The 17488-nt window shown below is 49.0% G+C and overlaps 1 protein-coding gene across 2 annotated transcripts in view; it reads right to left on the bottom strand.

The window, feature by feature from the left end:
* The window catches only part of CHRDL2 (chordin like 2), a 31288-nt gene extending 20044 nt beyond the window's left edge, over window positions 1-11244 (bottom strand). The window contains exons 1-2 of one of the 2 annotated variants that reach the window (XM_032640581.1): window positions 10984-11244; window positions 465-577 (exon numbers count right to left, since the gene is read on the bottom strand). In XM_032640581.1, the coding sequence (XP_032496472.1) occupies window positions 465-577; window positions 10984-11065 (195 nt within the window). In that variant the 5' untranslated portion in view covers window positions 11066-11244. The remainder of the gene's footprint in view (window positions 1-464; window positions 578-10983) is intronic. The other variant, XM_032640580.1, reaches the window with a different exon arrangement.
* Window positions 11245-17488: the final 6244 nt, after the last annotated feature.

The following is a 17488-nucleotide window of genomic DNA, read 5'->3' as shown; positions in this document are numbered from 1 at the left end:
CTGCAAAGAATAAATACTTGGACCAGTGGTGTTGGGAGAACGCATCCTAAGGCAGGGTGGCAAGAGAGGTGGCTGGAGGAGATAGCCCGAGGAAAGGAAGGATTAGGAGGTCAGGTCAGGAAGGCTGTCTTCTGCTGCATGGGCACAGGGAGGCTGGCACCAGCAGGAAAGAAGGCTGGATGAGAGATGGGAGGCCTGGGTCCTCATCCCAGCCCAGCTACTGACCCACTGTGTGATTTATCTCTGGGAGGCGCACAGTAGGCATCTATGCCTATGTATTAGATACCCAGTAGTGAAGTGGTGTGGCCCCAAGTCCCTCAGTTGCTGCTGACAGAGCACGATTCTAGGGGGCCCAGTTCCAGAGTGCCCCTGACCCTCAGAGTCAGGCTGTCCTCCCTCCCTCCAGGGTGCCTGCACTGGAGGTCTCCCAGACATACCTGTCACAGGTGGCCAGAGGAACCTACCTCGGAGCAAGTACAGCGCAGGCAGTACATCAGGCCCTGGGGCTCCAGGTAGGGGTGCCAGCTCTCGCCGGGGGAATACCTCTTCCCGTGAAAGAGGCAGAACATGTCTGGGCCTGGCAAACCAACCAGTGCTTTATCAGTCCCAGGAGGCTCCAGCCTGAAGTCCCTGCCTCATCCCTCCTTCTTTCTGGCTCTAGGAAGGATGTCATCTGGACCACTCAAGTGAAGGAGAATCCACAGGACGTGCTCTCCTAGTCAGAGGGCCAGAATGTCTGAGTTTGAATATCAGCTTGACCACACACTTGCTGTGTGACTTTAGGCATGTCACTGTCCCTCTCTGAACCTTAACACTTCTCTCACAGCGTGGTTAGGGGATTAAGCAGTGAACATGCTTTACAGATTTAAATTGTGGTGTAAATGTTAGTTATTATAATTAGATGAATGATCTGAGGCCCAGAGAGGCCAAACTACACCTCGAAAAACACACAGTAAGTCAGTCATCAAGCAGGGATGACAGCCAAAGTCTCCTGACTCGCAAGGCAGTGCTCCTTCTGCCCTCATAATCACACTTGCTTCCTTTTCCTTTGTCCCGTTTTGCTTATTTATTTACTACGTCTCTGCACCCTCCCCTCCCTTGCCCTCTGCTGCTCCCCTGCCTACACACGCGCGCGAACACACACACACACACCCCTTCTCTGGGCCATGTGACCTATCTTTCGAATAAAGCCACCGACAGCAGCTTTCTTGCTTTCATACTCTACCGCGTCCCTATATCTCATTGAGCTCTGATGGAAAGTGCCTGAATTGGGAAAACAAAGTGCTGCCTAGTGAAAGGTTGTTAGGAAACTGACTTTTAAATATCCTTAAAAATAGTCATTGGTACTGTGACTGCACATCACCCGATTACTTTTGTAATCTGCGCATCAGTCGTCAATATGTAGATGAATGCTTCTAAGAATGACTAGAAGAGTTTATTTCCTTATGTGGGTCAGATAGCTCTCCTGCAATCCTTCTTTCTTGAGACCTCCACCCCTTCTCTCCTCCCACAGCCCATCAATTGCCCAGTCTTTCGAGCTCTGTCTAGAACACTCACGTCCTCACCTCTCACCAGCTCAGCACCTAGCCCCAGGTAAGGGCTCCAGGTCAGGCGTTGAGGCCCCCTTGCTGTGTTCCTCTGCCTCTGGCCCTATCCTTGCCAGCCCTCCTCCATACAGGTACCTGAAGATTTTTACAACCCAGAAGGGAGGCTATCACTCCTACAAAAGCCTCTCCATTATCCAAAGAATAATCTAAGCTCTTTCAGGGAGAAACTGGGAGGCCCAGCACAAGCTAAGTATCCATAAAGACGTGTTGAATTAAATGAGATTGAAATTTGGAGAAAGGAACCAACATTTGTTGATGATATTCTATTTACATAAATTACTTCATTATCTTATTAACATCAATGTTTTGAGAATTAAATTGAATAATGCTTGGAAAGTGCTTACTTAGCCCCATTCCTGACACTTAGTTGAATGCTATTATTATGATAATTATGGTAACAATGACCCTGCAAGATGGACGTTATCATCTGTTCAAGATTCAAGAGGATAAAGTCAGTTTTGCAGGGTCATTGGGATCGTTACCATGATTATAAGAAAACTAGATGAGAAAACTGAGGATCACAAAGACTGAGTGACTTGCCTGAGGCCACCCACCTATTGATTTGAACCCAGGACCCCAGGTTCCCAAGCGGAGATCCCTTTAGTTCACCTCACCTGCCATGGCTTTTTGCTCAAACTCAGGGCCTAGAGGTTTATTCTCTCGGTCCCCCGGGCCACCATCCCCCATTCACTATTTTTTTCTCTGGGTCCCCTATTGGTCTAGAATCTAGAGATTGCCTTTCATGCCTCCTCCTGCACACTTTCTAGAGTCTCACACTTTCTGAATCATTCTCTTAGATGTTTAAACTCACAGAATCACAGGGCATCGAAAGCAGTACAGTAGCAAGGGCAGCTCACCCGCGAGGCCAGAGTCCGCTCTCTGTGCTGGGGATGGCCTGGAGCGGAGGGCAGGAGCTAAGGGCCACTGCGAACCTTTAGAAAGTTTCCTTTGTGAGAAGCTGAGACCAGCCTCCCTGGGTCCCTGCACTGCTTCTGCTCTGCCTCTTGGGCCTCCCCAAAACAAGGATTTGAGGCCACGGTCGTGATGCCCTCAGAATCTGTGCTTCAGTGGCCACTGGGACGGCCAAGGCTTGGTTTGCTCCCCACCCACTCTCCAGCCCCGCATGGTTAGAGGGGTATCAGACAGCAGATCCCGTTCCCAGCAAGGCCCCGGCTGGCCCGTATCAAATGAGCTGTGTTTATCTCTCAGCCGCTGCTGGCAGAGAGGGCAGGACACAGACCCAGCTGGGGTGCTCGGCAGAGCCAGCCCAATGCTCCGAGGATTGAATAATGTCTTTCTTCCTCAGTCCCTCCCCCACCAGAGAAGGGAGCCATTGCAACACCAATGTGGCCTTACGTCTTAGGCTTGCTGCTGAAGAAAACCTGTCCCACCTTCTCTGGGGCGGCCCTGTAGCCCGGCCCCTGTGCCAGCTGGCAACCCCTCCCCCTCCCCGCCGGCTCAGAGCATGAAGACAGAGAGAACGTCTCAGCCCTGGCCTAGGACGGACCTGGCAGCAGCTAAGAATGTGGAGGCCTGGCAAGCCGTCCCCCAACCCCAGGAGTCCCAGGCCCACCACGCCCTCCAAGGTGAGAAGCACTGCCCAGAGCTCCCTCTTCTTCTAGGGAGGTGAGTGCCCAAGGCCACGCCAAAACCAGGCAGGAGGAAGAACTGCCAAGACCTCAGGCTGCCTCCGTCCCCACAGTCCTGGCCCTTGCCCCATCCTTGCACGTGGCTGGTAGAAGGGGATCTAGCTCCTTATGCCACTAAATCACTGTGTGATGTTGAAGAAGACTCTTTCTTTCCTTCTCTGAGCCTCAGTTTCCCATCTGCAAAATAAGGGGTGGGGGTGAACTTGGATCTTCACGGGTTTACTGTACAGATAGTTTCTGAATCCATGATTTCAAAATTCTAAGATTCCAAGGTTCTAGGTTTCTAAGATTCTGCATTTCATTAGAACACAAAGCTTCTAGAGTTGTAGGATGTTCTGCTTCTAAGATTCGATCATTTCAAGCTTCCATGATTTCGGTTATGTTGATGGTCCCATACACCTAAGCTCTCAGGGGCTCCAAGGGGGGCTAGGATGAGGTTCAGGCAGCCGATCCTGATGACATGGAGAAGGAGGCAAAGTCTGTTTCTCATATGCCCTCCCTTCCCATCCACTCTCTGTTGGTCCTCTGTGGCCTTCCCACTCCAGCCCTGGCCTGAGGCCTGCCCTGCTTCTTCTCTCCACCTTGCCACCATATCTCATCCCACCCATCATCTCTTTCTCCAACTGAGGGGCCAACTGCGTCTTCCCTCGGGGGACTTTCGGAGTTAACGTGCCCCGCCAGTGATGTCTAACCCAGGAAAAAGACATTCGTGGAGGAAGTTTTTGTTTGTGGAGGACGATTGGCCCTGTTCCAGGCTTTAGAGAGACAAGGAAGAATTAAAGTGGGACAGGTCTCACACCCCTCAAAACCCCTTACCCAGTGTGTATGTAGTTCCCAAACTCTGACTTCAGAGTCCAATAGGCTGGGGTTCAAACTGGATTTGGCTTTTATCTGCAGCCTGCATTTAGACAAGCTATTTAAACATTCCAGGCCTCCGTTTCCATATCTGTTCAATGAGATTAGTAATAATCTTTGGGGGTTATTGCAGAATTAAGTCAAATAATATGTGTAATATGCCTAATGCCTGCCACATATTAGATGCTCAATTAAATGGTAGGTTAAAAACAGACAAAAAGCAGACCTGGGTGCTGACCCCAAACTTCCCTAACAGTCCATTTCTCATGGTATTCCTTCTACTCCCAGAATTCTATTAGGGCATGAACATCATGGTGCCTGCCATTAAGGTCAAATCTCCCAGGTCTCAACCTCACCAACCTTGCTTCCTGTGGTTCCCTGCACTCTCCTAGCTCCACTCACAAGCCAGACTCCCTCAACACCACCTCTACCTACACAGATCTGGGCTGGGATACGGCCATGAAAGTGGTCAGAAAGGCTGGAGGAGAAAATGGGAAGGCAGGGATGAGAGGCCAGAGATCAGGCTGGAGAAAGAGGCAGAGGCTCATGAAGGACCTTGAGATCCCCAAGGGCAAAGGAAAGCCACAGAAAGGCCTTAAACTGGGGTGTGCCCATGGTCACATTTTCATTTTAGAATCAACACTGCGGCTGTAGGAATGGAGAATGGATTGGAGAGCAAGACTGGAGGCAGAGAGACCAGGGAGAGGCTGTTACAGTCGTCTGTTTTGAGATAATGCTGGCCTGGACCAAGGCAGGAGCAGTGCTGATTGGCAAAAGTACAGATCTGAGGAACACTAAGTAGGTATAGTAGGTAGGCTTTCAGACAGACTGGATGTGGGTGGAGAGGGTGAAAGGGCAGTCAAGGATGGGATTGAGGTTTCAGGCCTGAATAACCAGGTGAATGTGGGGTTCTTAGCACAACAGGCAGTAAATGTTATTGTCATTAGTTTTGATGTATTATTATCATTAGTAATAGTAACATTAGTTCCTGCTATTCATTCACTGATTGAGCATTTTGTATATCAAGTCTATGGGCCTCGTACACCCTCCCCACCCTCAAGGAGCTTACAGCCTAATGAAGAAGACAGATAGATATGATATATACAGTTGACAAGTTCTAAAATAGTGGAAGCATGGGGGCTTGAGGGAAGACTTCCCTGAGAAGGTGCCTGACCTGGACCTTGAAGGAGTTAACAAGGTAGAGACGGGTTGACCTAATCTGAATTCAGGGTAGCAACATTTATCAGACAGACTCTGGTATCTGTCAAAACGTTATCACGTCACCCCAGCCTGTCACGAGCAGGCTTCCACTTGCTTTTCCAGCAGAACTCTCGGTGGTGGCCCTTTTTTAAGCCTCACCTCCTCTTGCTAAATTTCTCACTCCCCCCATCCAGCCCCCACCCACACTCCTTCAGGCTTCTGTGCCTTTACACACGCTGTTTCTTCCACCTGGAATGTGATCCCCCATCTCCAACGTTTGACCAACTCCTCATTCTTCCAAAGTCTGTTTAGATGTCACCCCGTGAAGCCACCCAAACCTTCCGGGCCACTGGCCAGTCCTTCCTGTGGGGTCCCACAGAACTGAGTTCAGCCCTCTGTCACAATTTTCATCATACTAGATTAGAAATACTTATTGAATGGATTCCTCTTCCTTACTAAACTGAGTTTCTTGAGAGCAAGGACCAGATCTCATTCATTTTTGTATCTCCCGTGTTCTGTGCAGAGGCTACATAGTTGGCACTTGATAAATGAATGCATGATGAAAGAATGGAGTTGAGGGAGGTTCTGGAAGAGGAGGTGCTTGCTGGTCCTTAATCCTGGAAACCTCTTGCTTTAACAAAAAGGGAAATTCATGATGTGACATGAGAGCCAAATCCCTTAAGGCACTTTGATCTTGCCACCTAACGGGAATTAGCCTTTGACCTCCCCTTTCCGTCTCCCATCATCTGAACTCCCAAATTACCCACCAAACCAAACACCATGTACAAAAAGGCCAGGAGCCTGGGGAGGTATGCAGCTGAGCGATTCCATGATCTTTACGTGTAAGTCAAAATTCCCAAACTGCCCCATCCAAGGTCAATGCACGTTCTGCCTTGAAACCCTCATGCTACGATAAAGGTCTCTTATAGTAGTCAGGAGTGGGTAGTGTGGCTGGGAATTCTTCCAAAAAGCGACAGAAACGACAAGAAAGAAACTTCTGGGCTGCAGGAGAGGCTGGATAAGACCACGAAAATGGCACCAGGTGGAGCTGGGGCTGGAATTGTGGCTGGCCTGTCCCCAGCCTGAGAGAACTCAGGAAAAACCTTAGAGAGAGCCAGCCTGCGAGGGAATGTGAGAACGTTCACATCTTTTCCCTCGTGCCCAATCAGCCATACTTTATTTATGTATAGCTTCCTTTTCACACAAACAAACTTGCTCCCCTCTGAGACATAAGCTCTGCTCTGGTCACTGACACTCGATGGGGGAGGTCTCCTAAGGGAATCAGAAGTAAAAACCTCGCTCCTCAGTGGCTGAGCTGTGCAACCTAGGGAAAGGGCCCTCACTTCCCTGAAGCTGAATTCGTATCTGGCACATGGCAGATGTTCAGGAGCATAGAAGGACCTCAAAGGAGAGTCATCAAACCAGGAAAGGCAGCTCTGTTGCCTGGCAAATGTCAGGGGGCATAGAAGACCCTATTTACATTCCATTCTGCCTTGGACATATACATTTATAGATTTACAGAATCTTAGAAAGTTAGGGATTGAGAGATGATGTCCAATCCCCTATTTTACAGATGTGGACACTGAGTCCCAGAAAGGGATTGGGACTTGTCTAAGGTCATTGATTTTTGCCAGCATGAACTCCAATGCCAGTCTTCAGATCTGGGTAGGTGGAGGCTGATTATAGGAAAACCCATACCCTAAGAGACAGGATCAGAAGAAATGGCTTTAAATTGCAAACAAAAGGATTTAGCTGAGACACAAGGAAGAATCCTGACTGCAACAGAAGAGTGTGGAACAGGCTTCTCTGGGATGGGATCCTGCCCAGAGGCAGGGGGATGCCTGCAATGATCTCGGCATTGCACCTCCCAGCAGCACTGCTCTCATGCCAGTCCTCTTCTTTGGGAGTCCAAGGGATTCAAGGTCCCTCTCCCAGAGCCTGGCACCGTGGCCAGCGGCTGGGGGAACTTGAGAGGCCAGTCCTGGAACAGGTGCAACAGCTGGAGCAACTGCACAGCTGCTGCCCTGCTCGGCTCGGCAGCCTGCAAGCCAGTGAGTGAGACAGAGACCTCTACTGGTGGGAGAGAGGAGGTGCAGAACCTCCTAGACAGACCCAGAGAGGGGCCTGACTGGAGCCAGATGTCAGCCCTCTGTACTCACTGTGCCAGGCCCTCTAGGCACTTTCTCTTGGTGTCTGAGAATCAGTCTATCTATCCACCCCTCCCTGGCAGGGCAGGAGTACCAGGCTGCAGACCCATACTCTCCCAACTCCCTTTTCCAAAGGTCAGAGCAGACTCAGAACCAAGGCAACAGCATCTTTGGGTCTTAGAGTCTTAGATTCATGGGATGTTAAAGCTGGAATGGTCCTCAATGATTATCTATTTGACTCCAACCATCTCACTTTACAGCTGGGGAAATCTCAGGGGCAGAGAAAGGCAACTTGCCCCAGGTCACAGTTGGAATTGGTGGCAGAGCCAGGGCTGGAGCCCTGACCTTCTAATTCCAAGTTTGCCCTCTGTACCATATCATACCATAGGAGCTCCCTTCCCGCCCCATCTCTGCCTATGGGGTCTGGGGTTTTGTCACCTGGGAACAAAAACTTTGATTCCCATAGTATATATAACCCTTGGAGATAGAATAGAGCAGCCGATGTTTTTACCTGATAACTCTCCCCTGAAATCAGGATTGGCTGGAGGGAGAGATGAGAAAGCAGAAGTGTGCTGGACACCTGAAAGGGGGGTGTGGAGGGCACAATTAGTAAGGAAAGAGCACAAAGAAGAGGAGCTGACATAGGAGAAAGAGCACTGGAAAGGGAGTCAAGGTACTAGGCAGGTTCTTGTTCCACAGACAGAAGGGAGGGATGGGTGCCCAAAGCGACTGACATCATGTACGCATGCGGCTCAGCCTGGGACTGGCAACAGTACTGGTCAGTGACCAGGTCAGGGATCCCACCCTGGCTAAGGGCCCTAGCTGGGAATGGAATAGGGGTTTGATCTATGGTAGTGTTTGAGGATTAGGCCTCAGCCTGTGGCTGGAGTTGAGATTCAGTTTGGGCTAGGATAAAGGCTCAATCTGTGGCTGGAAATAGAGCCAAGGATAGAATAACCTTTGTTTGAATACCCTTGTGCTTTAAATAAGGAGCAAGCTGCCACGCATGTTCACAGGACCTAGGCATTCTGCAGGACTGGGCCACCTCAGGAGTCAGACACCACACGGGCTTGAGAATTTCCATCTGTCGGTATCACTTCTGAAAGCACCTAAGATGCCACCAGGAGACTTCATATCTATAACAGGCCCGAGATCTTACTAACTGAACTTACTAAACTAAGACGAGGGTCTTCACAGGAGAACTTCAAATAAGACCTCGGCAAATGACTATAGGATTGTTTCTAGATTCATAGGTTGTTAGCACTACACAGAATGAGGCTCAGAGAAGGAAAGTGATTTGTCCTAATTCACACAACCAGTAAGTGACAAATCGGAGACTAGGATCCAGATCTCTGTTCTTTGCTTTAATAAATTTGCTGTGTGACTTTGGGCAAGTCACTCCCCCTTTCTGGGCTTCAGTTTAACTATAAGGATTGGTACATCGAGGGGTAGAAGATTTTCAAACGTTCTTCTGGCTTTGACATCCCAGAATCTTACACCCCTCTGACTACCGGTCCACCTCACATTAACTCAACAGTTCGGCTCTGAGGTTTTTCTTGCACGTTGGAACTAGGCTCCAGACTAGGGGAGATGGAATGCTGGCAGCACCTAGTGAGAAACATGGCCCGAAGGCCAGTGGAGGCACAGAGGAGGGGAGATCAGTGTGCATCAGGTGGCAGGGAGAGTTTGCTGGAAGAGGTGTGACCTAAGCAAGGCTGTAGAGGGCTGACAAACTGTGGGAGGCAAGAAGGAGAGGTGTGGGTAGGACATGAGCAATCTGCAGAAAGATCTGATTCTAGGACATCTTTCTAAGACACAACCAGGGCAACGAAATTTGGAGAAAAGCCTTGGGGGTTAAGAGCCATGTGCCAAGTGGAAGGGAAGCAGGCATGGAGGGCATCCTGTGCTAAGTCGTTTTTAAGAAACAACAGGAAGGTACTAGGAGGAAACCTCCAGGGCTCCAGGAGGGGGAGGAGACGTTGATTGAGTAGTAGGCATTGTGCTGGGCACTTAACACAGTCACCTCCTTTAATCCTCCCATGAAGTGTTCGGGTTCCAGGTGAGTATGGGTCTTAGACAGATGCAGAAATTGAGGCTCAGAGAAGTTGTCACTTACGAAAAGTCACACAGCTACTAAGAGGCAGAGCCAGGACTTGAACCAACCCTGGGCTCTTTTCAGGACTTGTTACTAAGGACTTCTATGAGTCTCATGCTGCTGGCAGCCCAGAGACGACCAGACATGCAGCCTGCCCTCATGATCAGAGACAAGAATGAAACAAAATCCAGCACTGCCGGCTCCAGAAAGTCATGTGCAAAAGAAGGCAGAGATGGGGGAGCTGAGCTGTGGACAGAAAAGAGCTCTAGGCTGGGAAACTGGGGTTTCATCCTGGGCTCCGCCCTGTGTAACCTGGAGCAGACCACTGCCCTGGGTCTCGGTTTCTTTATTGGGTATGTCAGGGTTTGAACTAAGCTCCTTCCTTCTTTTTAAGAGAATCTTTGGTTTTGTTTTCCACCCTCACAGCGTTGCAAGAGATTGGCAGAAGGTGGGGAGGAGGTCCACCAGCCTATTGTGGAAACAGTGAGGAAACTGAGGTTCAGAGAGATTATATAAACTGTTTGCAGTTACGCTGTATCTAAGTGGAAAAGCATGAATTAGGGAACATGTTTTTCAAGAACCTACCATGGACCAGCTAGTTGCTGGTGCTGGTTGCTTTCCATGTTTTCTTGAATTTAATCCTCAGAACAGTCCTAGGATTTTTCACTCCCATTTTATAGATTAGCAAACTGAGGCTCCGAGACATGCCCTCCATGCCTCCCTCCTACCAGCTGGTATTCAACAGATCTGGGATAGTGAAGACCCTGGTCTAGCTCACTGTGCCCTGCTACCTCCCAGTGTCTCACAACTCCAAATCAGGGTTCCTTCCACATGCTGTGGGACACAGGGGGAAAAGGCATAGGATTTGGAACTGGAGAGTCCTGACTTTGGATAGCTCACTACCTCTGTAAACGTGAGCGCGTTTCTTCTCTCAGCCTAAGTTTTCTCATCTGTAAAATGCAAATGATAATACCCACCTCATGGGAGTGTTGTGAGCATCAAAAGAGAAAAGCAATGGGAAAGTTCTCCTAGTTAGCTCTTCTTTCTTTCCACTGGCTCTCTTTAAATGCAATAGCCTCTTCGTCTTCATCACACCCTTGCAGCCAAACATACCAGACTCTCTACTAGGAATAAGCATAGCCCCTCCCCCACAAAAAGCACAGCGCCCTGCCCTCTCTCCCACTGCTCTCAGTTCCCTCTTCTTCGGGTCCATGGCTGCAGCCCCCTTGGCTCTGAGTCTTGCCAAGTTCCCCCCAGTCTCCCAGACTCATGAGCCCATACTGGTCCGCAGAGAAGTCTCTACCCTCCCGGTACAGGTGCTCCCTGGATGGCTGTCAGAACAGTCTGGGGTCCCAAGTCCTGGCACTTTCCCGCGCATCCCGGGTCTCCCATCCCTCTTCTGCCATCCAGCACACCCACCCGTTACTTACGGGCTCGTGCGTGGGAGTCCAAGGGGAACCAGAGCAGCGCGAGTCCCAGCAAGGAGGAGAGGACCCTTACCTCGGGAACCATCCTTCCTTTCCCAGGGCCAGGCCCCCAGGCGCTGAGCCGGGAGGGGGAGTCGGGAGAAAGTGAGATGAGGGGGTCACTGAGGCACAGCGCCACAAAGCAATGCACAGACCCAGGGAGGGCGGCTGCTACAGTGGAGATTCAGAGAAGGGTCGAGAAGAAGGTGGTGAGGACAAAAAGGGAGGTCCAAGGTGGGAATAAGAGGAAGGTGGAAAGAGAACGGAAGGAAAGAGATGGAGGGATAGAGGAAGGTATGCAAGAGGGGAAAGCGATTAAAGCAAAGGAGAAGGTGAGAGGGAGGGGGGGAGAAGAAAGACAGGAGAGGACAGGGGTCCACCGAGCGCGCAGCGCTGGGCGAGGCGCGCGGGACCGGCGGGCTGTTCCGGGCGTGCGGGCTAGAAGCGGCAGGCGCCCTCTGCTCGCTGGGCTCGGGGTCGGGCCGCGGGGTCCTGGGGCCCGGCGGGGTGGCGGTACCGGCGGCGGCGATGGCGCGGCGGCCGCGGGGGAAGGCTGCGCGCGGGCCGGCTGTGCACGCCAAGGGCGCCAGGCGCCGCGCTCGGGCGCATTTGTACTTTGCCGCGGGAAGCAGGCAGCCCCGGCCTGGCGCTGGCCTAGCGCTGGCGCCTCCTCTGGGGCACCGCGGGCTCGGTGGATTGGCCACCCGAGAAACAGGCCCACTTTTCCCCCTCCTCTCTAGAGCTGGTCTCTGGGACAGACGCTCCAGGCGCGGCGCCGAGAGGAGGCGAGGGGGCTGGGGAGGGGGAAGGAGCCACCCGGGCCACGGGTTTTAACCCCTGACTCCCCGCGGCGCCCAGAGTGCAGGAGGACCGAACCCAGTTAGGCTTCAGGTGGGAACTAGGGGTGGGGAAGGATGAGATGTCGAGTCGGGGAGGGGAAGCGGGCTGAGGAACCGAGAGGCGCTCAGGTTAGGGAACTCGGCGGTGCGTGCACGGAACTCCGCCTCTGGATGAAATCGGGACACTTGCTGTTCTTAATTCTGTTTGTGGACTTGGCCACTCCACCTGAGTCTGTTTCCCAGATCCCGATACTAAAATTGGGATCTTAGTATCTTTTGATATTTTAATGTCTTCCCGCAATTATTTCGAACATGAAATGAGATAATGAACGTCAAAGCACTCAGATCTCAAAAGGAAGGGGGCCTAATTCCAGGAGCCTGGAATGCTCTTACCAGTTACCCCCCGAACCCACAGACACCATATGCCCAAGCTGAAATCCAGCCCAGAGGGATCCTTGGTCCTTACTTTGGGAGTCTTCCTCTGCTACCCCCTCCCAGTCCTGAAGCAGGACACAATCTCTCCTTTGCCTCTGCAGGTGAGGCCTGCACCTCTCTGAGAGTGTTTGTCATACTCAGTCCTCTTGAGTAAGAGCTTTTTGTCAAAGTGTTGTCTTTCTTACCAGAAGGTGAGTTCTGGGAGGGCAAAGCCTAGAGCTTCCCACCCCAGCCCATGGTTGGTGCTCCATACCTCGTGCTGAATGAGTGTATGAATTAATAGGACCTAAGAAGAGAACCACCAGCTCTGTCCAGATAAGAAACACTCAAAATCTGAACTCAAAAGGGCAGGGCTGGGCTTCCCTGGTGGCGCAGTGGTTGAGAGTCCGCCTGCCGATGCAGGGGACGCGGGTTCGTACCCCGGTCCGGGAAGATCCCACATGCCGCGGAGCGGCTGGGCCCGTGAGCCATGGCCGCTGAGCCTGCGCGTTCGGAGCCTGTGCTCCATCCACAATGGGAGAGGCCACAACAGTGAGAGGCCCGCGTACCGCAAAAAAAAAAAAAAAAAGGGCAGGGCCCTTGTCCTGGCTCTCTCCCTAGCTTGGACATCTTTTGTAAGTTCATCCACCCCCAATTTGGACCTCAGCTTCATGCCCAGCTTCTCTTGCAGAGCTGCTGGGAACTCCAGTGAATGTTGGAGGGGAGAAGACCGGGAGGAATAAGAGAGAAGATGGGATGTTGAATCACATCCCACTCTGGTAGGGAATCACATTTCCAGGTTGAAGCACTTCTGACTGTGTCTGTAAAGATAACTTCCTGGGCTATGGCTGTGCTCCACATCTACTGTGTTGCCTCCATGCTCTCCAAGAACAGAGAGCACTGGAGGAACCAGTGATCCCGGAAACAGAGCTTCCCCAGGGCCCTCCGAAATAGAGACAAACATGATCTGCCCCTGGGTGCCCTTCAAGCTTAATTCCTCCTTCTCCAACATGGCCAGCCACTTCCTCTCCCTTGAGTTTCCCTTTTTGCTTAGGCTTTCAGGGAACTCAGAGTTAAATTTAGTGTTTAATTGCGTCCTCCCTCCCCCCTCCCCTTTTTTTGGCCACTCTGCGTGAGGCTTGTGGGATCTTAGTTCCCTGACCAGAGATTGAACCCTCGCCCTTGGCAGTGAAAGTGCCGAGTTCTACCACTGGACCTCCAGGGAACTCCCATTTTAGTGTTTAATTGCAGAAATAACCTCATCCCAAGGACTTGGGACAGAGCTCTTTTCCTTTCTCCATCTTTGTTTAAAGTCTGCTATACACATATATTCATGTCTTAGGTAAAAGAGGTGGATTGAGATTGGCCTCCCTTACATCCTGTCCATTCTACTTCAGGAAAGGTCTCTACCATGAGACAAAAAAGGTCTCAACACTCCTCTCCATCCTTATTGTCCTCAGAGCTCAGGCCATCTTCATCCCCTACTGGACTTTCTTAATAGCCTCTTCGCAAGTCTTCTGCCCCTAGCATGGCTCCTCCAATCTATTTTCTTCACACCTGCCATAAGGATTATGTTGATCATTTCTACTGACAAATCTGATCACATCATTTTCCCACTTAAAACCCATTATTGGAAATAAAAAATATATAACATTAAGTGCAATGTGATATCCTGGATTGGATTCTGGGTCAGTAAAAGGACATTAGTGGGAAAACTGGTGAATAAAGTCCATACTTTAGTTTATAGTAATGTACCAACATTGGTTTCTTAGTCTTGACAAATGTGCCATGCCTATGTAAGATGATAACATTGGGGGAAACAGGGTGAAAGATCTATGGTTCTTAAATAAAAACGCTGTACTATCTTTGCAACTTTTCTGTCAATCTAAAACCCTTCCAAAATAAAAAGTTTATTAAATACATAACAGGATAAAACATTACTGACTTCCTGTCATTTATGGATTCTAATCCAAAATCATTAGCATTGGATTCAAGACCACACATTTTTTGGCTTTGCCACCTCCCCTATACTTTCACCAGCCACTCGCCTCCCAAACTGGCCGTGCATTTTCACATCCCCATAGCTTTGTATATGTTTTCCTTCTGCCTGGACTATCTTTCTCCTCCTTCATCTAGTGAATTTTGTTTTACTTTTCAAAAGTCAGCTCTGAGTCATTTCTCTCTCAGGCCTTCTCTGAGTCCCTCAGGCAAAGTGAATTTTTGGTAGCAAAAATTTTAGCAAATAGCAAAAATTTGTATTTTAACTGTGTAAGCGTAAATATTTGCATTTCTACCCTGCACTCTGAGGGCAGGGTTTGTTTGTTTTCATTTATATCTATATTTCCAGCATTTAGCAAAGTCCCTGATACACAAAGATACTGGGTAAATAATTGCTTCATGAAGGAACGAAGACCTCGGCGATATTATTCTCTCACGGGAGAGGCTTCAGCACCCCTATTGCCCTCAGCTTTAATCAGTGATTGACATAAGAAACAAGCTCTTGAGGAAAGTTTCTGTGTCATCTGTAGAATTGCTGTTGAGGATGGTTGTCCATATATTATCTAATATCCTTTTAAAAAGGAGATTTGATAAATTTTTCCAAAATCTAGTCAGGAAAAAAAATTACCCATAGCAATTTGTTGCACCAAGTTTGTCTGGCACCTGCTTGCTTCTGCCTTAGGGAACTTGCTCACAGCCTTCCTAGGTGGCCCATTGCACTGTTGGACAGCTCTGTTAGAAAGCTCTTTAACTGAAATCTGATTCTCTGAGATTCCCCTCCTTGCTCTTAGCTCTGCCCTCAGGGCTGCACAGAACAAGCCAAGTCCTTTGGTCTTCTGAGATCTCTACAGAGATGTGAGGCAGAGAACTCTTCCGTACTCTCATCTTTACCAGTTCTGGCCCCTGGACCCCTCATGCCACATTAAATTTTCTCTCTCTTCAGATGTGCTGAGCTCTTTTCTCCCTACGCCTCTGCACAGTATGTTTTTTTCTAACACCTCCCTCTACCCACTCTTATCTGTCTGGCTTATTTTTCCAGGATCAAGGTAACCTCCTTCATTCATCCAATAGTTATTGAGAGCCAACCCTGTGCTGGGCACAGTACTAGGTGCTAGGGATACAGTGGAGAACAAGACAGACACTGATGCTTATAGCTGAGGTTCTCGCTGAAGTCTCTCTAATGGCCTTCTTTCCTCCATGCTTCTGTATCTCCATTATAGCCCTTGTCGTACTGTATCACCAAAGGTTTTATGTCACCTCCTCTAAAGTGAGAACATTCACTGTTATTTGTCTAATATCCTCCCTAGCTTTCAGCACACAGTTTTGTACATAGTAGCTGCTAAATAAAGGTTTGTTGAACAGAATTCTTATTCTTTCAGACAGTCCTTTTGTGACTTGTTATTTGTGGACAACAGGCCTCCTCCTGGACTGCAGGCTGCTTGATTATGTAAAATTAATATAGCAATAAGGACCATAGAGATCAGAGTCAAGGAAAGTTTTCTTAATTCAGTCAACTTAGTTCTGTAAGTAAGATTCTAAAAGCAGATTTACCATATAAGAATCAATATAAGAGGACTACATAATACATACTACAACAGTGGTATGCTGATAAATGTTTAACAACAAGTTCTCCAAGGGAAAAAACCCCTGGTTTATAGCATTTGCCAATTTCCATGGTGTAAATATTCCCATCAGGGCCAATTTCAGGCTACTGAGGGACGTCATTGGATGTGGAGTTGAGATGCACAGTAGGACACCATTATGCAGTGCTTCCATCATACAGATACAATAAATGTAAATAACTTCAAGAACATTGATAGTAAAATGTAATAAAATAATTAGGAGGCAATACTTTGAATGTTTTAAATATAAATTATTTAACTGTAAATTTATATAAGTTACTGTTTAGTAACGATCGAGTTTAACAATCAGCTTGCAAAATTCCTGAAAATTTACCACTGGGCTCTCCCAAGCCCTTATAAGCCAACTCTAGCACATTGCCTTTATGTGATGCCCTGAAAAGGGTGAACAAATTGACTCTTGAAAGTTGTGTCCAATTTAGATATGTTAAGAGGAGAGTCTTATTTATGGGAGCTGTTAAAGTTGATATTATTTGTAAAGTGAACAGTCCCCACTCCACTTCTACTCTTCAGCCAGGTCAGAGTTATTCATCCATGTAAAACATATTTATTTAAGACCTACCGTTATTTTAGGACATGTTCATTTGGATCTCCAGATATTGTGCATGTAGTTGGCCTAAATAAATGTTTGTAGAATGAACATGAGGCTCACCCATATTTATTTGTATGGGTACTTATGTGGCTATGTGAATATTCCTAAGTCCTTTTTTTTCCTCCGTCAGTGGGCCATCTCTTCCCAGGACAGCCTGCACACAGAGATTCTGATGGAGGAGGTATCAGGAAAGCAGGATGGGGGAGCACATAGCCCTTAATTTCACAGAGCCCTCATGAGCGAAACTGAGTGGGGACAAAGTGTCTTCAATGGAAGACATGGAGTGGGAGCATCCTTCGTCCAGGTCCTAAGCTTTGCAACCGACCAGACGCCTCCTCCACTGCTGGCGTCATCACTAACCAAGCACCAAGGAGAATGGATCTTCTGTTCCTACCTCCTCCAAGCTCAGGGGGACTTTTGAAAAGCAGTTTGTCCTCAGAGACTTCTTTCCATAGGTCTGTGAAGATGTAGCTAGAGCACCAGTAAACAGTGCCACACGACTTGGGTTCTATAGCCAGACAGTGGCAGGCACTGGATCCACCCAAAGGTAGAGTGAGGAACCACCAGAGTTATCTTTTAAAAATGTAAATCATTCAGTGTCACCTTCTTGCTTAAAACCTCTCCATTGCACTTAGAATAAAATCTAAACCTTTTGTCATATTTTGAAAACCCCTCCATGACCTGGCCTCTGCCTGCCCTCTAACTGTAGACCAGCCTGCTGGGGCCTGCAAGGTTCTAGTACATTGGCTTTCTTTCTGTTCCTGGGTACACCAAGCTGCCTGGACCCTTGGCAGGGTCTTTGGCCTGGAAGTTTCTCCTGCTTGGAATACTCTTCCCTCAGCTTTTTTTCCCCAGCTGGCAGTATATTCAGCTCAGATGTCACTTCCTCAGTGAGGTTTCCTTTGTGCAACCTGTCTAATGATGTCCCCTTCCCATCATTTTCTATCATATTGCCTTATTTTGTTTCCGTTGTGTCACATCATTAT

The sequence above is a fragment of the Phocoena sinus genome, chromosome 8 (genome assembly GCF_008692025.1).
Source record: "Phocoena sinus isolate mPhoSin1 chromosome 8, mPhoSin1.pri, whole genome shotgun sequence".
NCBI lineage: Eukaryota > Metazoa > Chordata > Mammalia > Artiodactyla > Phocoenidae > Phocoena > Phocoena sinus.
This window is presented reverse-complemented; position numbering and strand designations above follow the sequence as displayed.